This window comes from Silene latifolia, chromosome 7 (assembly GCF_048544455.1).
Source record: "Silene latifolia isolate original U9 population chromosome 7, ASM4854445v1, whole genome shotgun sequence".
NCBI lineage: Eukaryota > Viridiplantae > Streptophyta > Magnoliopsida > Caryophyllales > Caryophyllaceae > Silene > Silene latifolia.
The window spans coordinates 15,769,708-15,797,412 of NC_133532.1; the positions used below are offsets into that span (position 1 = coordinate 15,769,708).

A 27,705-nucleotide genomic window follows, 5' to 3' on the forward strand; every position below is an offset into this window, starting at 1 on the left:
GAGAGAAGCATGCGTCCTTGCGTCCATATTCCCTTCACTTCATCGAAAAACAAGCGCAATATTTCCCTTTATTCATTTGAATTCGCTACATTTTTCAAAATCCCAAAACCTTTCTCAAATACTCGGTATTTTGAAAGATCATAGTGATTTCAATTGAATGCTCTTTTGTGGTACATACGAAAACATATAGTTGTGTGAACACCGATGGAATTTGACTAAAATCATGAGCATCATCTTTCATGACATTACCGTTAACTACCTTACATATACTAGTGGCCACAAAACAAGTTTTATGCACATAAAATATATGCCATGAGCACATGCCATACAATGCTTTACAAAATAGACAGCTTCTTGTGCAGTTATACAGAAGCATTACATGTCACCAGAGAGATATACACAAGTTCAAAATTCTACCATCTAAACACCATTAGTGAGTGGAAGCTCTAAAAGTTATGCTCCGACGATCCAAAAAAAAAACACTAGTCAGGTGTCAAAATGCACAGCACTTCTACCTTGGCTTTGTACGGCTAGTCAGATACTTACTGCAAGGTTAAGGCGGATCTAGGTCCTGAAATAAATCGGAAAGTGTCAACATTTGGGGACTAAAAATAAAAATGTCTAGGGAATAATGAGAGATTGAGAAAGATTACTACTTGAACGTTTCATGTTGCGGCAAAACTGGCTACCACATAGACAACTGAATGTTTTCATGTACTGCTCATTGTCATCAAAATCCACTCCATAATCCTGCAGGCATTTGAAGCAGGCGCTTATTAGTTACTATAAAACGTCCAAACAATTACTAACAATTAAGAATAACCCTACTCAAATTCTATTATGAATGGTAAAAACCAATGCTCAACGGCTAACCAAAACTAATCTTTTATTAAGGGAGTAGAACACGTTCAAACTTGGATAGCTAAAGTACGTCAAAGATGGCCAATAAGCACGTGTATGGTTTCATGCACAAAGAAAATCATGTATACTTTAATATCACAGTAAATACTTCATATTCCATAATCGAACTTGTCTGAAAAGGCAAATCCGAACATGACCCGAGAAACAAATTAACCCTACCCAACAACGACCTTGTTTGGACTTAACATTGGCATGACCGGAACCATCTGGACCAGAAATGACCGACTAAATTGACACAAAGTAACTAATTTGAAAGTTGAAACCCAATATGGTTAATACATGACAGAATGGCAAACTTGAAAATAACCTGATGATATCATGGTTCATGGCCCAAAACAAGCCAAAATGATGCGATCTGAACCAAGCCAAAGTGCAACACACACCCTGAAGTCCTGAACGACTGACCCAATACCAAATGACCCATTTGCAAGACTGCAAGTTCTACTTCGCAACTGAATCAGACCGCATGGAAGTTACTTATGCGGCAGCCATTAAATAGCTTTTGCTTTACTAAACCACAATTTCAAATCTGGTGGGTCAGTTATCAAATTTGTATCTCATAATCATAACCCCCAGCTTCAACGGCTGAGATTGTCTGTCTACATACTAGAGCAGTTAAGGCATTTGCTGAAGGACTAGATGAGAAATATCCATACAATATCGTTACTTCAAATCAACAATGTTTACAAGTAAACAAATTCTCAAACAAGACTACTTCAGGCCTTATAATGACTTGTACGGTTGTACCTTATTTAATGATAGCAAAAAGTGAGTTGCTCAAGTTATTATAAGACTATCATATGCCCTGCAACGGTCTTAAGAGGACCCCAATGGATACATTAGATTCTTCAAACATCTAATGAACCTAATATCATTGCTTCATACATGTGAACCAATATGCTAAAACCTGCCACATAGCTAGATAAATGTATATATGTGAACCAATACTTCATATATGTTGTAAACTTTCATCAACCAGCTCAATTGGCTAAACAAGTGTCATAAGATAGTACATAACACAGTCAGATAACTTTGACACCTAAAGCAGAAGCATGACTTGACATATTTCATTATGACGAGGAGATCTAAATCCACGGAAAAGTCGAGTGTATATCAGCTAGCAGCTAATGATATTCTTTTTCCCATTTCTTTTTTGGTAGGAACTAGCAACTACTGTGAAAGTCTTCATAAGGTATGCCTAGGCTGTCAAAAGTAATATCACATAGAATAATAACAAATGCATTAAATCTAATGGCATGAAAGACGGAAATGAAACCAATCCAAGCCCTAGCCAACTAAACAGAGTTTTGGCAACAACATTTGGTCAAGCATAAGCCATGTTAAAATGTGACGAGCCCTAGCCAACTAAACAGCATGTTCGTCTAACTTCAAATCAAATAATTAAATATAGTCAAAATCAAAATCGACACAAAAGGAATACTTTTAATTGGACGGCATTAAATCTAATGGCTTGAAAGACGGAAATGAAACCAATCCAAGAGATCGGAGTGTATCACCGCGATTCAGCGTAAATGCAAAAAGTCTTTTACGTTAAAAACCGTTTAGTTTGGGAATAGTAGAATAAATAACGTTGTATACAACATGAACCTAAGCACGGCTACCACCCATTATGGCTTCTTTGAGCAAGAAAGAATTTATTTTTATTTTTTTGCATAAAAAGAAAGGACTCTTCCTAAACGATTGATAGTGCATTCGAACGAAAACAAAAGTACATACCCATGTTAACTCTTCAAAAGCATTCACATCTCTGGTTGTAAATAATGCTATCTGCAAACAAGAACATGAAAAAAAATCCATGAATTATCTGCAACCCTGATATCAGATCCAAACAGCTTTCAAAAAAATAATTTTTTTTCAAAGAATGAATGATTCCTCAGTGAGTACTCCATCTATAATTACATGTTCATCCCATTTGACTTTTACACTTCCTCCTATGTCACACTTTGACCATATCTTTTACCATTTAGTTTTCTCCATCCAAATCAACTGTATACAATGATATTTACACAAATGTTACGGCCCAAGATAAAACTTGGACCTAGCTTCGTCCCGGCTTGGATGTATCCACTAAAATGTGCAACAATCAATATGAGCATTTAGGCAAATACTTCTACCTTTTCATCCAAGCAAGCTACACATGCTGTAGGGCTGGGGGCAAAGGCTTTTATGCTTCCATTATTATGCCAATTTTTTAAAATTTTCTTTTAAGAGGTTTTGGATTATATTTTTATCTTAAAATATCTTATATGACATCAATAATGCATTTCTTCGTCCTTTCACCTTTGCTAAAATAAGGTGTTAGGACAATTTTTCTTTTTTGATAAATCATAATGAAAATTTTCTTAAGACAAACTAAAAATGTAATATGGGTAATTCACTGGCCTGTCACGCTTCTAAGTTCTAACTACTCGTATCATCTCAAAAGCATTCATATTTTTCAACAATGTAAGGGACTAAGATCAAAGTTTTCGAACTTTGACATCAAAAAGTCAAAAGAGGGGGAAGGGGGGGGGGGGGGTTACATGACATTAAGGAGGGAGTAGATAGCAGAGAAGCTTCGACACTCCAGGTAGGTGGCGTGTCGAGTGTCGACACAACACTTCACCAGACACGAATACTCCACAGTATGACACGACTCCCGACACTTTTGCACAGTGATAGTCAGAAGTATTTCAAGGAAGATGGAGAAGAGAGAGCGAGAAAAGATGAAGAAATAACGTGGGGAAAGGTGAAAAGGATTAAAGAAGAGAGAGAAATGTGGGGAAATGTTAAAATATAAAAGAAGAGAGGCAGCAGTGCATATTTAATGGTCTATTAATCTATTTTATTTCCCCATAAAATTACTCACATGCAATTGAAAACTGAAAAGTTGGACTTTTGAAATAAATTTGTCCTTTCCCATGTAAAAAAAAATGATATTAATAAACTATATTTACTATTTGTTTGTAAGCTTTTAATTTCGAAGTGTCGTATCGGTGTCTCTAAAGTCGGTCAAGACACTTGTTTGACCGCATAGCCGTGTCACTTAAATTTTAGAATCACGTGTCCGACACTCCGATACGCGTCGGATACAACACTTCTCTGCCGAGTCTGAGTAACACAGGTAGATAGGAAGAAAAGCATCCTACATACATGATAGTAATGATGGCTAGGAGTCTCTACTTCAACTGGAATTTCAATTAAGTTTGCATCTGTGCATCTGTAAGAACAAGGAAAACCCATGAAATCAGAAAAGATATATATCCATGCAGGATGATATGCCGAACAATTCTTCGGCGAGATACTTCTAATTCGCAAACTCATATGGAACATCTTTTTACCTTTTGGTCAATCAAGTAATTACATACTCCGTATCTTTTGGCAAGCAATGAACATTATAGATATCGCAGTGCAGTTGTCTCGAGAGCAAAAATCAATAAGAATGAACATAATCACAAAGAAAGAAAGATTACTGACATATCCTAGCTAGAGAAAGTAAAATGCAGAACTACCAAATATTAAGGGTGTAAATATGCCAAGGCTTCTCAATGAGCTCTAAGAATCGGTTCGGTCAAAACTCACCTTGCTTAGTCAAAGAGGTCGAGCCCTGTTCCAGCTTGACCTAAATTTAGCCAAGCTCAACCTTAGTAATGGCAGATCAGAAAACCTTATTTTAGCTGCTTATTAACTTTTTAATTGATTTTGGGGATTCTATAACTATTATTCATTATCAATCACTCCCTCTACTTCCCTTATTTGCTTTTAATGGGGGTTAGAAAATTGAGATGGAGTTATGAAGGACAATAAATTATTTACATGAATTAGATAAAGAATGGTAAAACAAATAGAAAATAATGAATTAAACAAAACTCGAGGTAAGCTCAAGCAGAACTTGAGCCTTTTTAGACTCAGCGGTCGACAAACATTAAACTCAGCCTGAGGTTGGGCTGAGATTTCCAGGTAGGCTGGATTAAATGCCTAAGTACGACATATGTTAGAGACAACAAGAGCTTTTAGGGTACTAGCTGTTTTTCCACCAGTCTTATATTAGAAGTTAAACACGGAAACTTCATTAATAATTTATAGTTAGTTCAACATGAGCCATATAACTTAATTCAATAAAGTAAGAACCCAAAAGCAACAGACAGAGTAGAGCCATGGGAACCAGAATAACAACAATACAACTATACACAGCACTCGTAAAGATACCTGTGATTGATAAACCTCGCAACATTTCCATACAATGTGGCATCCAAGCAAAGAAATTCTTCCTCTTTTAATGCCCGTGTACCCCAATCGGTATCAAGTAGTAGTGAATATGAATGTTTGTCATTGCTTCTACTCAAATTTCTCTCACGAAGCTCCATCATAGTCAGTATTTCTCCGACAAATTCACAAACAAAGGCTCCTTTAGGGAGATTGTCCAATGCCCTCAGCCCCCAGCCCTTTCCTTCAGGAGTCCAGAACACCTACAAGCCAAAATCATTAGAAAAATGGAAATAAGACTAGTCGACAATGGAGCAACCCTACTTACACAATGGCCTAATTTATGAACACGTCATACAGCCGTACAAGCAACTTCACACCGCCAGTATAACTATCTACACAACTCTAACTTGGAATAAAATCATGAAACAAAAATAAAAATGAAAAATTTTACCTGCAAGTTACACCTTAGGCCTCCTTGTACAACTCGATTTCCACAATTTTGGCTGCAGCCACATTTAGTATAACATTCTTTCAGAAACTTCCTCTTCAAATGGCCCTTACATGGATCTAGTATATCCTCATTTTTAAATAGCTCTAGTTGGCACACCTCACAGAACGTCAGGTCATGCTTCTGGGGGTTCCGGACCAAAGAAACACACTCATTAAGAAATTGTTCCTTGACCAGACCGTCTGCTGTGTATGATAATTCTCCCCCATTGTGTCGTGCACAGTTGCAAGATAGGGATGGTGACAAACAATCGGCATGACATGAAAAACAACAATCTTGATCACCAAATTGTGCAAGAGAAAACTTCACATCAGCATTATCCAAAATGATATTTCGAGAAATATAATGGAATGTAGGTAGAAACTCGCAGTTAAATTTTTCCAAGGAAACCTTAACCATTTCTCTGCCCATTGTAATATCACTCGTATCATAAGGACTAGCAACCACTATGCTCTTGAGATTCATTTCAGCAATCGCATTTATTTCAGATTGCATGTCTATCTCTGGACTAGTAGAAACTAATGGTGGAGTCATATTATTCGCCAAGGTCCTATTATTTGTAACAGCAACATCACCACAAGCTTCTTCGTTTAAAGAACTACAGAGAGGAATGGTACTCAATCTATTATCCATTGAATCATCGACAATTTGGCCAAGCTCCTCAACACAATCACAGAACTGTTTCATCAGCTTTGTTACAGAAAATTCAGGGTCCATAATTTTGTAGGTTTTAAGACAGTTATCATTGACTTTCTTCAAAACTGCTTCCAAATCAGGCATGTGCATCTCATGTTCTTCGGAAACCGGGTTGCAGGTCAGAGATATCTGAACCTTTCCTAGAGTTGAGGCTGCAATGTTTAGTTTTGAAGAAGCTCTGTCAGAAACATCAACCTTTTGCAACTGCTTCTCTTGTGCAGTTGATGCCAATGATCCCATGCCTTCATCAACTCCGTCCATAGTCCTAGATCTTTGGCTATCTTGCTTACCAACTTGATTAGCAGATTTTGAAGGAGCTTTATTGTTTAAGGATTCTGCACAATCGTCCACAGTTTGTAATTTAAGAAAAAGAAAGGCTGAAGATGAAAATCAGAAAGCCTTACATTGCACAAATAATATCATTAAATGCAGAATTCGCATGCTGAAATAACGCTGATATAATATCACTAAAGACTAAAGATTAAAATCAGAAAACTAGTATGAAGAAATAGTGAAGATAAAAAAGTCATGGAGCCCCCTTTTTTTGAGCAAGCTTGACATTGGCTTTCAGACGCAGTTTCAATTTCAGTCTTCAAGTACATATCTATTGGTCTCAAATACACATAATGCATACATGTTGCTACTTCTCAGTCATTTTACCCTTGGACAAACATAAATGCAGTTCCAACTTCTATCAGATGTAGAGGTCAATTGCCGAATCAGAAGCACTGTCAGATTTGGCTTAACACGTCAAACTTGCCATTAGTCAAATGAATAGGTAGTTTGATCATTTACAGTGAAGGAGCCCAAAAGCACAAGTCGAACCAGTAGCACCATTGTGGAAGACATATCAAGCCATTTAATAATGCAAATTAACCACCAAATTTTTCGCATATCATCCTATTTCCAGTAACACCTAAATTTACAGCTTTTATTACAGAAAAAGTAGCCCTATCACAATGAGTCCATACAGCCCGGTGAATTGGAGAACAATTTTCAAGTAAGATTATGATCCCATTAACAATACAACATGAACGGAAAACAAAACAAACTAATATTTCAGTGATTCAGTAAAGACAATCATTTATATAATTATATAGAACCATCATAATACTTACTAATAGCTCTGAACCGTATTACCAAATTCGCTCGAACTACTCGCCAATCGCAAAGTAGTTCGTGTATTTCAGTATTTTTATCATGGATTCTGCTTAAGATCTATGTCTCACATACTCCACCAGATGCATATTGCATATCCGATACCACATATTTGTAGCGAGTTACGCCAGCGCCAGTTTTGAAAAGAAACAAAAGTACCAAGTAAAAAGGCCTTTATAAATGGGTGGCTTATTCAACAGCACCATAGATCAGATGGCAAAGGATAAACCAAATGAAAAAACATGGTTATACCAATTTGTCTGCTACATTCTAGAACTAGAAGCTGTACTTAATTAAATTATATGGAGCATCAGACACACTTGGCAAATAATTCCACAATCAAGAATGAACTACAGGATTGGAAGGTACCAGGAAGGACAACAGCAAGAGGCTCAATAGACACCACATCATCGGTAATTGGCTCATCTTTGGGTGTTATCAATCCGATCATTTGAGCCTGCTTTTGATTTCCATAAGTAGCAGTGCCTTGTTCAGTCCTTGACTCTTTTAGCCTCAATGCCTGGGAAGGTTTCTCCGATGGTTGTACTATCACTGAGCTAGGCTCGTCATTATGGGATGTAGCAGGTTCCTTCCCCTTGCGTCTCGGAAGAGATTGTGGTGAGACCAGCTGAGAATTGGCTCTTGTATTTCGTCGAGGGGATCTTATCGTAAGCTGAGCACATTGGCTAGGAGAAGTGTCAGGCTCCCCGGGCTCTGCTTTGGGTATCATCAAAGCACTACCGCCTGCTGTTGGGCTTAGTTGGCCATTGGAACCAGCGCCATGGCCTTGGTGTTTTAGACGCAACCTTTTCAAAGGCCTTTCTGGCTCATCCTGCATAGTTTCATCCGGTATAGAACCATCCTGCCAGACTGCCATCTCAGATGCTTCCTCTCGCTAATAAATAACAGTTTGAAAGATCAGATTAATCAAAAATAATACTAACTCCATCCAAATTTAGTCCCATTTGACTTTGGTGGTCACTCGAGGTCAACTTTGACTGTTAATTTCTCCAAATCTATACAGCATATAATCTAAAATTTGTCAATTTGATTTATCAAATCGACAAATTTTTCAAAAGTATTTACAATTATTATTAAAGTTTGAAACTATTCTAGGTCTGAGTCAATATCAATCGACCACCACAGTCAAATGGAGAGTAATATAAATTGAGTAGAAAGAATACATGACAACAGGAATAATTCAGAAAGCAGGTGCAAAAGTCGGCATAAAGAGCCACATACGTCAGCATTTTCTGGCTTCTTCTTCTTCTCTTTCTCAGCCATCTAACTCAGCATAAAAATATGAACACGTCAGTTCATGTAGATTTACTTGATGATAATTATAAAAAGCAAGGAATTTGAGGGGAAAGGTAGACAAAGGACTATAAAATACACCTCAGCTTCCTCATATTCAAATATAGCATCAGCAAGAACCCTATATTCTTCTGCTTCTATTGCATCCCAGTTCTTGTCAAACACGTTAAGAAGCTTTTTCAAGGCCGGTTTTGTTTTTTCTTGCGAAATCCCAATGGCCTTCATAGCAGCGAAAGCTTTTTTAACTCTAGGATTTGGTGCCATGTCTAATCACAAGATCTTTAATCCAACTACAAAATACAAAATGCAAATACTCTAGGTGTAAATATCAGAAAAGATACACAAATGTTTCTTTCAGAGTACCTATAAGTAAGAGAAAAAGTACCAGCAGTTGCTCAGGAAATTTAGATTATTCAAAAACGCTCAAAAAGATCCCTTTTCTCTAATTTCTATATTCAAAGTTTCGGGTAAGACCATCATGTGAGGTGAAGATAAGCTGTGACAAGGATCGAAGGGTCAAAAAGAGCCTTTAAATGTCAAGTTGAGAACCCATTCCAGTAACTTAAAACATAGCCACATAACAGCCAGTGATCTCAGCCTCAACAAGTATTCCAGGCACAGAACACTGCCAAAGCAAAAATCATAACATAACTTCTGCTACTTCAATGTTAATGGCTGCTATAGATCTTCTATGAGTTAAGGTTGGCCTAGAGAATTAGAAAGTAAGTAGGTTATTAAAATGTAGCACGATAATACAACTCCTCGGAAAACAAACAACATCTTTGCGGAAAAATAACCTTAAGGTATATTTGGGTAGCATTTGCGGAGGTAAAAGGTAATGGAGCATGTGAGTTTTCCTCTGTATCTTTCTTACTCCCTCCGTCCCGCTCATTTTTATTTTAGGATTGCATTTAATGAGCAATTTAATCCTTCACACTCAATTTGGTCCATTTGTCATTTAGTAATTGGTCTCCTACCCTTTCCTTGGTCTTTGTGTCAAAACAAAAGGTCTAATAGGAATAAATATAATAATTGGGCCTCAACCATCACCTTTGGGTTTTGGTTGAAATGGTTCATCTGTCAAGGACAACAATTGACGGGACAGAGGGAGTATTTTGGAGAGATTTGGACAAGACTCGGAGGTTGGAAAACTAATTTTCCCTCCAAACCCTATTAGCTACTCAAACAATGGAATTTGTATCCCTCTCTCCCTCCCCTCCGTTTCCCTCCACTTTCCTTCATCCAACAAGCCCTAAATAACAAAGATCAATGTTCCAAGTAAACAGCCAAAATGGTCCGCCCTTTCTAGACATGCCTACAAATAACAAGTACCAAGATTACAGCAATTCAACAGATTTTAACCCAATGCCTCGATCGGTAGGGCTAGCGCATTCGATAACACGACTTAACCATTTACTAGAAACACTAAGACCCATGATGAAAATCAGGACACTCTGCTAGTGAATGATACAATAAGTACAAAGATTCATTCAGGCATTTTAAAACCTTCAGACAAATTCTAAAGGGTCAAGAAATAATGAGTCTTTGACAACAACTAAAATCGAAATGTGTGAAGAAAACAACACTCCTACTGAACTTGATCAAAAAGTACAGATGCCCTCACTTGTATTTTCACAGATTGTCAGGACTACGCTTGAGTTCCCCAGAGCACAAATTTACGCCTGTGGTAACACGGAAAGTAATTAATTAGTCAATTGTGAGACGGTTTTACGCTAATATTTTATGTTCCTAGTAATAATTCAAAGTACCCATATGTAAAAACAACATGCAAACAAGAAAAAACAACACAATGTAAGAAAAAAAATGCAACGTAGAAAAATAAAGACAAATGGAGGTGGGTAATTAGTAAATACAGGGAGAAATTGAGAAGAAGAAGAAGAAGTTGACAAAAAAAAGAACTAAAGAAAAGAAAATTACCCACATTTGGGGGATTCAAGAGGAGAGAGAATGAAGAGTAAGGGTTTTGGGGGTTTGAGATACAGTAAAAAAATGAGGACTGACATACGGAGTATTTATTTGAGGGAATTTGAAAGGAGTGGTAGATTTATGTGCATCAATTTCAGATTTTGGATTTTTTTCTCACTGTGGAAATGGGGAATATTTGTTGTTTTTACTTCAAAAAGTTCAATGATTCAATCTATGGGTAGAAGGTTAAGACGCTTACTACTACTAAGAGAATAAAAATCTCTTAGTAATTTCCCGCCAAACTCCCCCTACTTTAATGGGCCCGTACTTTATGTACTTAAGTCACCACAAATAAGATTCTGATTAACGAGCTTGTGCTTTATGTATTTAAATCACCACAAATAAGAAGCTGAATTGAGCCCACTATCTAATTAAGAATATAGAAACATATTGATTTCCATTGATTACCACCATTCCAACGCATAACCAAAAAATTCTTTTGACTTTTCTAATTAAGAATCTTATATGGAAACAAAATGATTTCCCATTGATAACACCATTCCCACGTATAACCAAAAAAAATCTGACTAAGATAATACGGAGTAACAATCCTATATGGAAACAAATTGTTTCTACATAATTTCGTAGATCTCATTAGAACCAACCAAAATAGTTCCCCTTATTTCGTATATTATTTTGACCGTTTTTTATATAAGGCTAACAGGTTTTTTTAAGTATAATTTACATCTAATTTAATTTCATAAATTAGTTCCCCTTATTGATTTAACATTATAGTATTATTATTAACAGTTCAAAACAAGACTAACTTAGTTTCAACTATCTTTTACGGTAATAAACTTAATTTTTGTCCTCCTTCCTAATATTATATCTACTATATTATAACATTAACTTAAAAGTACCATATATTTTATACCAAAAACAATTTTATTGTATTTTCCTCTTTATAAACAAAATCTTCAAAATGCCGTGTTGTAGCACGGGTCCTATACTAGTTTATATAAAACTAGTTGAAATTTTTCGTGCGCAGCACGCGATATCGAACGTTATTTCTTTGCGGTTGTTTATATTGTAGTTATTTAAGCTACTAAATGGTCAAAATATTGACAATTTTATTTTATTTATATATAATTAAGCATACATAAAACATATATGGGATACATTGTACAATTATTGTATCGCTTATACCTTATTAACATTATGGATTTGTTACAGCGATATTTTTAGATTCCCAGTAGTCTCGAAAAGGCTACGGATACACAAGGTGTACAAAATTTTTCCTTCCTCTAATTGTTTAGATCTTTTAATATCATTTTGAATGATACGTAAAAGTTGTATTTCAATTACTCAAATAAGGTACTCCGTATAAATCTTCATATCTTATTAATTTGAACACTTTTCAATAAAGTTTATTTCTTTCCAAAAATTTATCTTATTAATTTTATATAAGATTAAGAAGTACGTTTGTGTAAGAACTTTAGGAATAGGAATTACAATTTGTTAGAATAAGAGGATAATTACAAATTATTTTAAAGTTTTATCCTTTAAGTTTTCACTTTTCAAATTTATAGATAAATTTTCTAATGGAATATAAAACTTTCATTGAATGCTTTGCTTATCACCCAAATATTTAGCTCAACGATTGTCATCACCTCATTATACAATGAAACTCCTCAAAACTGCAAGTCGTTTACCTTACTATGTTGTTTATCCCCATTGTTTATCTCCATATCAAATTAATAAATGTACAAACCCTCAAAACTTGTAGCTGTTTACCAATTTATTTGGACTTTTTGGTTAATTAAGGAGCATTAAAACGGTAGAACTGTAGAAGTGTCAAATTAACGGGAAGAGTTTCATCTAATAATGTAGTTCTATTTTTTAGATAAATGGAAAAATACAATAAAATATTACACCAATTGTGTTCAAGTAAAAATCAAAAAAAAAATGATAATAAAATGATAATTTTCTTTATGAGAGAGGTCTTTTATTGAGATTAATGAGAGACCATCTTTAATCAATTGAATCAATTAGGGCAAAAGGGGGTGTTAAATTTGCTAAATTAGGACGTGGGTTAGGGTTAATTTTGCAGGGTACTTGGTTTGTGCAAATGGGTTTCTCGTGTTTTAACGATTTGATTGCGAATAATTGTCATTTGCATAGGAAAAGTAGTCACGATAGGAGTTATCACTCTACTCTGAGCATGATATCAGTTTATTATATTACGCTATGAAACTGTCATTAAGCTAACTTGTATCCTGCCTGTGGCTGGATGCACTCTTGCAGCAGCACCAAATGCAAGGATCCTTTGCTCTGTACTGGGTAAAGAGCCTCTGACAGGAATGTAAGACCACTTCTGCATCATATATGTGTCCTATTATCCAACGCATTACAATAAAAACAGTTGGGATGAACGTGGCTGACATTTGACACGAAATTGGTACCCCTCTAAATGTTAGGGTTTTTTATATACCATTTAAATAGGGTTCACAGTTACGAAATGATTGTGCTATATTGCGTCGTGTTCAATAATAAAAGTTCCATGGAAAACGATTCGAAAGAATGGTCTTTCAATAACTTAGTGAGATACCGTTCTCTCTAATTATCGGTGATAAAAAATAAGTTGTGCATTTAAGAAAGGTCTAACTCTTGAAGTGATGACCTCCGAAAAAAGTCACAAATAGGATTATACATCAAGTTGTACCATAAGCATGTACAACCAAAGTATAAGAATCCGAGCTTATATGTATATTTTCTGAGCTAATTTAAAGTTCATGTTTTTAATGTGTAAATGGATGAGCTCAATACTTTCTAATAAAGCTCAAATTCTTTAACATAAAGATCGGATACTTAACAGTACAACATATACAACCGGTCGTATAGTCCATAAATTGAAAAAAAGTGTTGTAGTATATAAAAACTACTCATCATTAGTTAAAGTTTAGTATTTTCAAAACTAATTTTGAGTAGCCACATGTTCCCTAGACGTCTTTAAAGGCAAATCTCAATTAAAAATTAAAAACAAAGGATAACCACATAGAAGTATAGAACTAAGCATTAGACCAGTAATAAAGATCAAAAACCCCTATAAAGAGAGCAATTCCTAAAAATTGTCCGAGGTTGTTTCGAGTTACTATTGAAGAGACTATCATTCCTGGCCGCATACATAGAAATAATACCAATTGTTCAAAATTTGAATTGAACTCGAACTGCCTTGATGGGAATAATACAATTCAAATTTGTTACTAATATAATCCATATCCGATTTACCTCTTTAAGTACTCGTATTCAAACTCACTCTCAACACCATAAACCGAGCCCATTGCGGATCCATTCATAAGAGTAATCATGACCGAGCTTAATTCGTTCAAATTCTTTCATATTGACTGCAGAACAAAGGAAACGTATACTCGAAGTAGTAAACAAAAAGGAAACTGATATACAATCAAAATAATCTTATATGGAGTAATAAATAAAGGGAAAGGCAATATACCATGATATTTTGGGCTGGCAATTTAGCATGTACGTATGCTTCTGCAGGAGAGAAAAAAAACCATTAATACATCAATCATTAATACAAAATAAATAATATTATAAATACATCGATACATAAAAACAATAATAAAATTCTCTGGCTATTCGGGAAGGACTAATTGCTGCTCTGAAGGCTAATTATGTTCATATCTCTGTCTTCTCTGATTGTTTGCAGGTGTTATCTCAAGTTCTCAAACTTAATCAACTCCACCATGGAACCAAGACTATTATTGAAGATATCCTTAATTTGGTCCACAATTTCCATTGTATTTCTTTCTGTTTTGTCCCTAGAAACTGTAATATGATAGCTCATAGATTAGCTAAGGGAGCTATCCGTATGTAATATCTACTCGCTTTCCAATTGTCAAAAAAAAAAAAAAAAAAAAAAAACTCTAATGATCAAATAATGGAAAATAAAGCGTGAATTTTTTTTGATGTAGGATATAATGTGTGATGGTAAAAGGTTTATATACTCGACAGATGCTAAAATAAACCGGTTTGAGTCCTAATTAAATACCTTATTTATATTTTTATTATCTTAATATTTCTTATTATTTTATGTATATTTATATAGAATTTGCACAAATATTAGATAGAATTTGCACAAATATTACTAACTATACATAAATATTGGGATAATTATACATAATATTATTTTAAATAAAAATTAATTAGGTAGTTTTATAAAGTTGCAGTCTCTATAATTGCCTGAAAAAAGCCTCTATATATATATATATATATATATATATATATATATATATATATATATATATATGTGTGTGTGTGTGTATAGAGTAAAGTTCTCCTAAGTCTCTTACATCTATTGAGTCCCTAAGTCTTTATATGGGCCTTTGGATGAAGGAGATGGAGGGAGGAGATTACATCTCAATGGAGGGCTAGATATGCATCTAATCTAATTAGCTCCTCATTGCAATTAAGTTACTCCCTAATTCATTCATCCCTCATTATCACAAACTCATTCCTTCTCTCTAAATCTCACAATCTCTCCTTTTTCTCTCATCTAACAAAACCAAACAATTACTCAAAAAAAAACCCAAAATAATTACTCAAAAAAAAACCCCAAAATAACAATCAAAAACAAAACCAAAAAAAACCACCACTCCACAACCACCCGACCCCACCACTCCACAGCCCCACCACAACCACCCGACCCCCACCACCAGCCCACTCACCCCACAACCACAGCCCCACAACCGCGACCCCGACTCACCTCCACACCCCAACAACAACCCCCAGATCTGACTCACCTCCACCAAACCCGACAGCCTTCCTCTCCTCCCCTGCCGTCCACCAAACCCGCGCCTCATGACAACCCGTCTTTTGGGGGGTTTTTCAGATCTGTTACTTCTATGCTTCCTATCTTCTATTTCTCTTTTTTTTTATGAGAGGAGTATATAAGCTTACTAATTTGAAGTAGTTAAGTAGAGACTTATTATCTAATTTGATTCGTTGATCGGAAAGATGAATGTTGTTTAGTTGTTGACCAGATGAGTTAGCTATAAGCTTCCTATCTTCTATTTCTATTTCTCTTTTTTTTTTGGGTTGTCGAGTGCTGATGGTAAAGTTAACATTAGTTTGTTTTTTTCTTTTTGTTTTTTTTTTTAATTTCGGTTTTTTATTATTTTAGATCTAGTATGGTTGGTATTTATTTTGGTTTTTTATTTTTGTAATTACATATTATTTTGTGCTAAAATTATATATCTTGTTAAAAAAACCGTTTAGATCTTGGTGTTTAAATATTGTTGGTGTTTTACATCGTTTTTTATTTTTTATTTTCATTTTACATCATTTTTTACTTTAGATCTAATATTGTTGGTGTTTATCTTGGTTTTTTTACAAATCTCGCCTTGTTAATATCAGTTAAAATTTCACTTTTTTTTTTTGTTAAAATTACACCTTTTTTCGTTAAAATTACACTTTTTTTCGTTAAAATTACACTTTTTTATGTTAAAATTACACTTTTTTTCGTTAAAATTACACTTTTTTATGTTAAAATTACACTTTTTTCTATTACAATTACACTTTTTCTTGTTGGAATTACACTTTTTCTTGTTACAATTACACTTTTTCCTGTTAAAATTACACTTTTTCTTGTTGGAATTACACTTTTTCTTGTTACAATTACACTTTTTCCTGTTAAAATTACACTTTTTCTTGTTGGAATTACACTTTTTCTGGTCACAATTACACTTTTTCTTCTTACAATTACACTTTTTTTTGTTACAATTACACTTTTTATGTTAAAATTACACTCAATTCTGTTACAATTACACTTTTTCCTGTTAAAATTACACTTTTTCTTGTTACAATTACACTTTTTCTGTCACAATTACACTTTTTCTTCTTACCATTACACTTTTTTTGTTACAATTACACTTTTTATGTTAAAATTACACTCAATTCTGTTACAATTACACTTTTTCCTGTTAAAATTACACTTTTTTTGTTGGAATTACATTTTTTTCCTTTAAAATTACACCTTTCTACTTTAAAATTACATTTTTTTTGGTTAAAATTACACTTTTTCCTGTTAAAATTACACTTATCTCTATTAATGACTAAAGTTACACTCTTGGACTAAATTTAGACAGACTAATTTGGACTATTTGGACAATTTGGACTAACTAATTTGGACAATTTGGACAATATGGACTAACTAATTTGGACTATTTGGACTATTTGGACGAACTAATGGAGTTTACGACTAAATTGAATACAATATTTACAACTAAATTTGGACTAAAATTATACAATTTTGGACTAAAAATACATTTTTGGACTGAAAATACACTATTTACGAATAATTTTGAACTAATAATACACTATTTACGACTAAATTTAGAGTAAAATTACACAATTAGAACTAAAGTTACACAATTCATTTATTTTGAGTCATTTAGATTGTGCAATTCCAATCATTGTCCACTAAAGTGTAACTTAGTAAATTGATAGTCTGTGTATCTTTTATCATTTTATGAGTGTAATTTTAGTCCACAAAAGTGTAATTTTAGTCCAAAAAAGTGTAATTTTAGTCTACAAATGTGTAACTTTAATCCAAAAATGTATAACTTTAGTCTACAAAAGTGTCATTTTAGTCCACGGAAGTGTAATTTTAGTCCATAAAAGTGTAATTTTAATCCAAATTGTATAACTATAGTCCAAATTTGTGTATCCTTAGTCCAAATTGTGTAATTTTAGTCCAAATTGTGTAATTTTAGTCCAAATTTCTGTAACTTCAGTCCAAATTGTTCTAACTTTAGTCCAAAAGCGTAATTTTAGTCATTGAGAAGTCAACCTTAGTAGAGATAAATGTAACTTTAATGAAGACAAATGTTATTTTAAAGGAAAAAAGTGTAATTTTAACAGAAAAAAGTGTAATTTTAACGGAAAAGTGTAATTTTAACCCGAAAAAAAGTGTAATTTTAACAGAAAAAAGTGTAATTTTAACGGAAAAAAGGTGTAATTTTAACCAAAAGAAAATTTTAAATACGAAATTTGGCAAATATATATAACATGAAAAAAGTAAAAAATGAGATTTCATAACTAATAGATTTAGTACTATAATTTTAACCGGAAAAAAAAGTGTAATTTTAACACAAAAAAGTGTAATTTTAACGGAAAAAAGTGTATTTTTAACAAGGAAAAAACTGTGATTTTAACCCAAAAAAAGTGTAATTTTAACGGAAAAAAGTGTAATTTTAACGAAAAAAGTGTAATTTTAACCGATAAAGTAATTTTAATGGATCCTAAATCACACAATACCAAATGAAAATTTTAAATACGAAATTTGGCAAATATATATAACAAGACGGATATTAACAAAGTGATATCAACAAGAAAAAAGTAAAAAATGAGATTTCATAACTAATAGATTTAGTACTAAAATCACACTATAATTTGTAAGATTGTCAATAACCGGAAAAAAAAAAAAAAAAAGACCAAAACATCAAAATTGAAAAAAAAAAAAAAACAAAACGGAAATGGAAAAAAAAACGGGTCAATGAAAATTTATCTATTTTAGTAGATCTAAGATTAAAATTAAAAAAACTCACAAATTTAAAACAATATTATATAGCAAGACGATATAAGGAGAAAAATAAACAACAAAAAAAAAAAAAAAAAGAACACCCAAACATCAAATTTTAAAAAAAAAAAAAAAAAAAAAAAAAAAAAAAAAAAAAATTAAAAATGACGTCGGGCGGCGGCGGTGGTGGTGGTGGCGGTGGTGGCGGCGGCGGTGGCGGCGGCGGCGGTGGTGGTTTCCGGTGGGTGGTGGTAGGTGGATGGTGAATGAGGAAAAGATGAGTAAATGATTTATTTGGATTTTTTGGGTTTTTTATTTGTTTGGTTTTTTGGGTTTTTTTTTTCTTGGTTTTTTTGGAGAGAATATGGAGAAGTGAGATATAGAGAGAGAATGGGGAGATGTGATAATGAGTTGGTGAATGAAAGATGAGGAGGATTAATATAGTTAATGAGAAAATTAGAGGAATATGGCAAAATTAGAGCATTAACCTTAATTTTTGGGTTCTCATCTTAGCCCTCCATTTCCAAGATCCAATGGCCCATAATGGGACTTATGGACTCAAATGTAAGAGGAGGACTCATTTGATCTTTTCACTATGTGTATATGTATATATATATGTGTATATGTATATATGTATATGTATATATATATATATATATATATATATATGTATATATATATATATATATATATGTATATATATATATATGTATATATATATATATATATATATATATATATATATATATATATATTGATTGATTGATTGATTTCATTTATTTTGTTTCCATTTATATTTAGGCAATTACATAAAAATTAAATTATTTATTATTCAATTACATTAATGTTTGCAAAATAATTAACTTTTGCATCAAACAATTTTTTGCATCAAATTAACAAAACCCTAATTCAATTACACGTCTGACTAAATTAGGATTCATCCAAAAATTGAATTAGGGATCAAAACAATGAATTTTGTATAACATTTCCCCCCTAATTTAATTGTATTAATAAAATTATTGGTCAATTTTATCGAAATTGTTTATCTTTTTCGTCCTAAAATAAGTAATTCGAATGTAGCCCTAATCCAAAATCCAATTAAACAGAAAAATTGTTAATTCAATTGATGATGAACCCTAATTGAAATCGTTCTATTAAGAATGATGAAACCTAATTTATTTTTTGTGTGTATTTCATTGGTTGGTTTGGAATTAGGCGAAAAATTGAGGCTAAAAAAAAAGATATTAATATTGAGGTTCGAACCCCCGTTTCATGACAATGGGCTAAGTTAGTTTTTGCAAGTATACTTGTAACCAATTAAGCAAGGGGTATCAACACGTCAACTATACAATTTAATTGCATTTTATAGTGTGAAATAATCTCTATATATAAAATAGTCAAACTTTCGGAATATATTGCCTCGTTCATTATTGTTTGCTATTTGGGTGCCCTAAATTTCGGCCATTTTAATGTTTTATATTCATATTCTTTATTTTTGTAAATAAATTATTTAAGGAAGATTTTCTATACTATTTAGTTATTTAAATTAATTCTGAAATAATCTTATAATATTGTGTAATCTTATATTTTTTTATTTTTAATGGATTGTAAATTTATTCTTAATGATTTGTTTTTTCTTAAACGTGGGTATTATTTGTGGGTATTTTTGGAGGGAAAAAATGGAGGAAAAAAATGGAGGGAATTTTGAGTTGGGATTGTATTTAAGTTCATCCCTTTGCTCATTTTAACTTCCACAAAACTCATCCCTAATACACAAAAATTCTGAAAGCTTAACAAACTAACCCTAAATTACAAATGGATAACCGAGATGAAAAAAATGGCACAACTTATGCTACAAAATCGTGTGTTGGAGCATCGACTTGCAAATGAGAAGAAAGGTCGCGCACAAGATGTGTTGGAAACAAGACGGTTTATTCAAGCAATGATGGAAATTGTTCCACAAAAGCAATTTGAAAAAGCTCTTTATATGGTATCCCTTGCCAAAATATCGAGTACATATATGAAGAGGAGTTTAATGCGAAAAATGCTCCAATTCTACCCGATGACCATCTTAAATGGCGTCAAGTAGGTGACTTGGAGTATCTCCCCATGCCTGTTGTGGACGATGCAATAGTGGTTTGGGATGAGTTTGGTTATAATCGTGATCAACCTACACCTCCTCCTCCTCTCCATTTTGGATGGAGGTCTAGGGATCGATATCGATTGTCGGCACGCACTATTAGACGCCTCCAGATTTAGTTTTTTTGTATAGTTTTTGTTTACTTAGCGACCTTCTGCACATACCCCCCTTCAGCAACAGGAAGTTCATACAAGTCATCTACAACAACCTCATTTTCGACGACAGTATCATCGTTGCCGACACCCTCATCGTTGACGTCATCCTCATGGTTGTCGTCACCTCCAATGTTAACAGGTTCACCATCCACGCCGTCATCATATAACAAATCATCTAAGCTAAAGTCGTCAAAGCTAACAACCTCCTCTTGATCATCCCCGTCCAGTTGAACTTCCACGTTATTAACAACGTCCTCTTGATCATCCCCGTCCTGTTGAACTTCCACATTATTATGAACATCTTCTAAACTGATATTGTCAAGATCGTCTTACCAAGGCATATTAAGATCAAAATCCATCTTCAATAACTAATGCTTGTTTTTTTCTTAAAAAAAAATATAGTATCTCTTTGTTTTTCTCTTAACACTTCAACGTTAAGATACAAGAAAATAAAATAATTATACCAAAAAATCTCAACAAAAGGATATGATTTAGAAAATGGTATTAAAAATTATACTCGTATAATTTAAGAATCAATTTAAATAAATAAATGTAATTGTATATAAAAAAAAAATTCTTAAAATCATTTAGTTACCAAAAAAATTTAATATGAAAATAAAACAATAAAGGAAACAATAAAAGGCAAAATTTAGGGCAATATAATAGGAAAGTTTGACTATTTTATGAATTAAGATTATTTAACACTATATAATGAAATTAAATTGATTATTAGATGTGCTGATACCCCTTGCTTAAATGGTTAAACACCCTTCTAATGTATAATGCATCGCGTGTTCGGTTTTATTAACAACATTTTTGGTTTTTGTATTTTTTTCCCCTTTTTTTCCCCAAATTGCACGAATTAGGGTTCATCAGTACTTAACGATAACAAAAATCGAATTACATACTAGATCAATTTTACCAATTTCACGAATTCAATTACGGTTCACAATCATTTGATTAATCGAATTAGGGCTAAATTTATGCACCTATTGACGAATTAGGGTTCATCATTAATTATTCTGGAAAAAAAATCACATTCAAGTACAAAAAATTCACGAATTGAATTAGGGATGGTATTTAATTGCATGAATGATTTTGATTATTGTATATAGAATATTAATCAATTTTTTGTATCGAATTCAATTATGAATTGATTATTCGGATAAAAATTAGGGTTCAAATAATTAGGGGTTTTTCGAAAAATCATGCAATTATAAAAAAATGGTGAATAAATCCACATAATGTTAACGGAAATTTAGAAAACTAAATTGGAAATTTAGAAAACTAAATCAAATATAACAAAAATAACCATAAATAATGTTAACTAAGTGTAGTTAATTAACTAACTATATGTGTAAATGACTAACCTAACCCTAAACTAATCTAACCTAGTTTACCACGGTTTATGACGTGTCAAGCCACTATTGGTTTGTGTACAATTTTTTTGTACACTATGTGTATATGTATCATCTTCCCAGTAGTCTGCTGAAATTAAAAGAAGTTCAAGTTTAGGTGCTACTATTTTACTAAAGCATACATAAAACATATATGGGATATATTATACAATTATTGTATCCCTTATAGCTTATTAACATTATAGATTTGATACAACCATATTTTTTAGATTCTCAGTCGTCATCTGAAATTGAAAGAAGTTCAAGTTCAGGTGCTAGCGCCTCTCCGATGACTGAGTAGTATTCAGTCCTCAACGTATTGTAGTTATGCTTAACCAGTTGTAGTTCATAGTAATTAAAATCCAAAACATATAACTTATACAAATCATACAGAAATTTGATAGCTTTTTTCGCACAGTTCTGCTGAGATGGGCCTAAAAGTTTCGAAGGTGATCCGATAATTTTTAACATTTCTGAAGGCGCACCAAGGCCTTTTATTAGAACGTATGCTCTTTGTTCGTCTTCAGTTACTGCGCAGTAAGCAGCTTAAGTTGCTTTAGTATATCATTTAACATAATCTTTATGTTAACTTCAACTGGACGACGTTGTATTTCCGATGAATCTGAAGCAAATAACATAATAAAATTAGTGTAATTTAATATAAGATTTAATCAGTGTTATATATTGAACATAAACGTGAAGATGCGTGAGATAAATAGTAACGAAGTAAAACTAATTTAGAAAGTATAGACGAAAAATAATACCCATTACGATATGTCCTGCTATGCTTATTGATTTTTAATTGGCAATTCGATGATTTGTATTTATAGAGAAATTTAAGTGCATTCGAAATTAGTTGGTGTGTTAATTCGATTGCCATTTGGAATGCACGTGTCTGTTTATTGTTCTTTCATAAAATGACATGTTAAACAAACGTAATTTTTAGAAAACTTCTGTTTTTGTTTCTATGGAAACTGGATTTATATGACTATGCAATATTAACTATACATTATTTTGTTTGTCACTTGGACTGTACGCTTATGTTTATTGTTTTTTCATAAAATAACGTTGCAAGCAATCCTAATTTTTGGGTAACACAATTTTCGGATTTTTTTTGGGCAAAAAAAAGATTTATATGAGTCGATAATAGTTATGTCTATAGTATAGATTTTTCGGAGAAGATGATGTAAACACGAGTGATGTAGCAGTCAGAAAATGTTTTTTACCTAATAAGTATTGATGTACTATTTTTTCTGTAATTTTTTTATTGGTGTTGTTAATAGTTAAGCATGTGTAACGTATTCGAGTTTATTTTTTATAAAATATAATATAATATAATATTAAAATGCATTTTTTTTTTAAATTAGAGGTAAGCGTTATATATATTATGTTAAAATATTAGTAGTTTTAAAAATTCTGTTTAAATATTTTTTTTCTTTATTTCAACGACAAAAAAAAAGTCAGGGTTAATCGATATGATATACAAGAATGTTATTGTGATTGGGAAATATTAATTCTTTTTATGGTGTTGTATTCGTGCGTTAATTGTGTTTAACCAACTTATGTTTTCTCTTTTATGTTTTTATATCTCTACGGTTGAGAGATTTTTAACAAAATGTGTTACTTTAATAATTTTTTACAAGAAACAATATTTCATTTCATACATGTTAATACAACATGTAGGTAATAGAGCAAGTGGATTGATAGTAGTGTTCTTTAGTGGTTACATATAACCCTAAGATCTGAGGAAAAAAAATCTGTCAACTGTTACGGAATTACGACTCGGATCAAATATATACTATTATGACTCATTCGTCAAATCTGTAAAACGAAAACACTGTTGAAGCGTATTTTGCATATTAGATACCCTTCATTCAAAAAATATTAAGTACAGTTGGTAAAATCTGTTGAAAAAACAAAAAAGTGAAGGAAAAGAAATAACATCTTATTTAAAAGGTTATTTATTTACATAGTTATTTTTTGAACATGACAAAAAAAGGGAAATTATTTATAACATAGTGGATTTAAAAAAAAAAAAAACACGTTTTTTTATTTTACAAACCGAAAGGAAACAGTCTGCCGTTGAGAAAAAGAAACCATAAAATGTTTACAACTAATTTTTTTGAACTATACATTTGCTTCCGTAATTTGTTGGGGACTGAAACGCACATGCCCGAATGTACCGGATGTCTTGTATGAAACCATCTTTATAACGAAGTCTTGGTCCTTTGTTCTAGTAAGAGTTTCATCAATTACTGAACGTCGATCCTAAAATGATAAGATAATAGTAGAATAATGTTAGACTAAAAAAAAATAGTAATTTATTTTCATATTTTAGGTAAATGAAGAAATAAGAAAAGGCAAAAAATCTCTGTCGATAAAGGTGCAAGTTGGTCGACAGTTCTCTTTAGAATAACTTCAGCTAACGAATCATACAAAGTTATGCGGGTGTCGCCTGTGTCGTCGTTGAAAATGATTCGTAGAGCACATCTATTATAAATCAAGATAAAAATTGTTAGATTTCCTATATAAATGTAGAGTATCATTGTAATTAAGTTATTTACTGAGTTTTCACTTACGTCGACTTATAAATGCCTTCGTGTGGTGTCCACCAAGCTTCACATCTGAAGTGCTCACCGCTTTCGACTGTAGTAGAAGTTCTACACGTATTGCAGGAGTTGTATATAAAATTATCGGGATTTGTGATAGATGTTATCTTTCCTTTCACCAGTATAGTTTTGTTTGCCTACAAATTTATTGTTAAAAAAAATTAAACATATGGTAAAGACAAAATGTGACAAATTATATAGTTGAATATATTTACGTAAAGGATTAATTCTTGATTTGCAAGGGAGCTAATAGGCACAAGTGTTTCTAAGCTTTCTTCTGACGCACTCGGCTGTGTTGAACTTTCTCCGAAAACGTTTGCTTGAAAATTACGACGAAAATGTTGAATCTCTTCTATGTTGTTTGTTGCCCTATATTTACGGTACATTTTTGTTATTTTAAATCCGAACTACAAATGTATTTAAAAAAAAAACTACCAGATGCGTAAGTCCTCTGCGGCTGCGTCAGTGCTGTTTAATCTCAGAGCAGAAAATTTAGTCGTACCCCAAGATCCACCTGCGTATATAAAAGGTTATCATATGTTTCTCTAAAATCTATTTTACTACATATTATGTATATATACCTCTATATCTGGAAGCCTTAACACAAGTAATATGAATAACGGGTAGTGATTCTATTGTGCGTGCAACTTTTTCAACAGGCTCAAGAGCAAGGTTACGCCACGCAGTTACCACGACTGGTCTCATGCTGCATAAACAGTTTATTTAAATATATATTTATCTATAAATTACATTTTAAAAAAAGGCAAAAAATACAGTTTTTTGAAATTTTTTCTTACACTTGATCAACGATTATAATATTTCTTGCTTCCTATTCGTTGCCGGTTAATGTACTTGAAGCTTGTCTCAGGGGTTGAACATAAATTGCAATACCTAATAAATCTGAACAAAGGAAATAAATAATTGATAAACGAATTGCTTATAAAATGGAAAAGGTATTTAATTAAGGTAAGTGTAGAAATATATACCAATTTTGTCATTGCGTTCGAGATTTTCATTTGCAGAATTCACTGGTACCCAATACGTTCTTCTAGTTTCCGTAGGACCTAGGTCAATTATATGCAAACCTCCTCTTAATTGAATTTGGTAATTTTGATTGCCGAATTTAAATTGTTCAGGAATCATTTTGACAAAAGGATTTTTAATTTCATATTGGTGGCCTTCGTGTAAAATATCTTTAAAGTCACCAATATCTTCCTGAAATATTACATCGGGCATTTCTGTTCCCTGTTTCATAATTATAGATAAAAAATAAGTATTTATAAATATTTTTTTTCGTAAATGTACTTTTTTAGTATTGTGATACCTCTCTATCGGTAAACAGTAAATTTTGAAGTGTCTCATCTCCACGATATGATTTCCTTGATCCAAGTAGAGCCTCAAGTTTTACAACAACAGTAAAGTTCTTCGTACGATCTGTTACTGAGCCAAGAGGTATTCTTGGGGGACTCATTGTATTATGCAAAGTATGACTATTAAAGTAACACATGAATTATATCTTACAATTTTTTACAGAAAAAAATATAGCAAGCAGTTAATGAGAACATAAACATTACTCCATTCCTTATTTTTTTGGACATATGATTGGGTGAGGAAGTATTGTAAAAATGACAATAGATTAATTAGGACAATTATTTTAGATTTTGATAACTGTTATCGTATGTCTATTGGGCACATTTAATAAAAATCCTAATATATAAATATTTTAGATATATGTTTTTACTTTTTAGCACCAAATTTTTTTGTAGACTTAATAATACGATAAGTTTCATTTATGTATGTAGAAGTGATGTTAATTTGTACTTTTGAAATTAAAAATAACTTGGTGATAACAATAAGATTTTTCTAATATTTATTTAGAATAGCGTGTATTGAAATAATAATTTACGTAACAATGGATAAATGTTAAAAAATAAAGTATTAACCAATAATATATATATATATATATATATATATATATATTAATATTATATTACAAACAACAAATAATAATGTTGACATACGTATTTAGCCTAATCTTGCATTATTTAGTACTTCATAACATACAATATTCCTAGAACGTCTCCAACTATCAGTTAAAGCACAATGCGGCAGGACGACAACCGTGATGTCTGAGCTTTGTGTTGCTCTGGAAAGTGCTACATATAGTTGACCGTGCGAGAAAACAAGACGAGGTAGATATATGCCTACTCTATTAAGTGTATGTCCCTGCGATTTATTAATAGTCATCGCAAAACTTAATTTAATAGGAAATTGTTTTCTTATGAAGTGAAAAGGAAACTTATCGGTAGGAGATGGTTGCAGTGGAATTCTCGCTATGAAAACTCTTTGTCCCTTGTGATGTTCCACAACAATTTCAGCATCTATAACATTTCTAGCAAAGGCTCTGCAAATAAGTTGTGTGCCATTATAAAGGCCAGAAGTAGGATCTAAGTTTCTCAACAAAATAACAGGACAGTTTCTTTTAAGGACCAATTCATGTGGTGGAAGACCGCTAGGCTGTAGTGTATTAAGAAATTTTGTCGGATACTGTTCCATTGCAACATCTGCAGCCTCATCGAAGCTTTTGTAGGTAAATGCTTCGCCCTGTTGTCGAGAAACTAATATGGAATTTATTGCTCGTGTATCATCATTTTTTGAGTCAGTATTGCTCTTCCAGTAATCAACGATGGATTTGCAGTAATAAGATGTATATCAGGATAAACTGCAGCAATAAGTCGATCAATTAGCACATTTTCTTCTGTTTCAGATATAACAATCGGTCTTGGTAATTTGATATCTTTTCCATTTTCGTAAGGAGGAGAACCATCACCGACGCGTAGAACGAAGTCGCTAAAAGCAGGATCACGCATAGCTCGCATATTTACAGTTATGTAATTTTTCAAGTTTTGGCCACAATGAAGACATAACAAAACTTGAATTCAGCGCCTCATGTAATGTACTTTTAGGTATAATAGGTAAAACTTGGCGGAAATCTCCTCCAAATACCACTATTTTACCACCAAACAACAGGTTGTTTGAACAAACGTCACGCAGCGTGCTTTCAAAGTATTCAAT

At 32.6% G+C, this 27,705-nt stretch overlaps 2 protein-coding genes across 3 annotated transcripts; both read right to left on the reverse strand.

The window, feature by feature from the left end:
* Positions 1 to 273: 273 nt before the first annotated feature.
* Positions 274 to 10,966, reverse strand: LOC141591844 (putative inactive histone-lysine N-methyltransferase SUVR2). 2 transcript variants are annotated; one of them, XM_074412327.1, is made up of 11 exons: positions 10,749 to 10,966; positions 10,431 to 10,488; positions 8,888 to 9,096; positions 8,735 to 8,776; positions 7,862 to 8,387; positions 5,582 to 6,669; positions 5,131 to 5,390; positions 4,075 to 4,141; positions 2,659 to 2,709; positions 657 to 750; positions 274 to 571 (listed from the first exon to the last, which is right to left on the reverse strand). In XM_074412327.1, the coding sequence occupies exons 3-11, from the start codon at positions 9,068 to 9,070 to the stop codon at positions 543 to 545; spliced, it is 2,340 nt and encodes a 779-aa protein (XP_074268428.1). In that variant the 5' UTR covers positions 9,071 to 9,096; positions 10,431 to 10,488; positions 10,749 to 10,966; the 3' UTR covers positions 274 to 542. The 2 variants fall into 2 exon arrangements, with proteins under 2 accessions (XP_074268428.1, XP_074268429.1); XM_074412328.1 differs by having other exon boundaries at positions 10,745 to 10,828.
* A 14,493-nt stretch (positions 10,967 to 25,459) lies between these two features.
* LOC141589778 (uncharacterized) lies at positions 25,460 to 27,509 on the reverse strand. Its single transcript, XM_074410402.1, has 4 exons — positions 27,300 to 27,509; positions 26,695 to 27,234; positions 25,617 to 25,875; positions 25,460 to 25,530 (listed from the first exon to the last, which is right to left on the reverse strand). Exons 1-4 carry the CDS (start codon positions 27,507 to 27,509, stop codon positions 25,460 to 25,462), a joined length of 1,080 nt encoding a protein of 359 aa, XP_074266503.1.
* Positions 27,510 to 27,705: the final 196 nt, after the last annotated feature.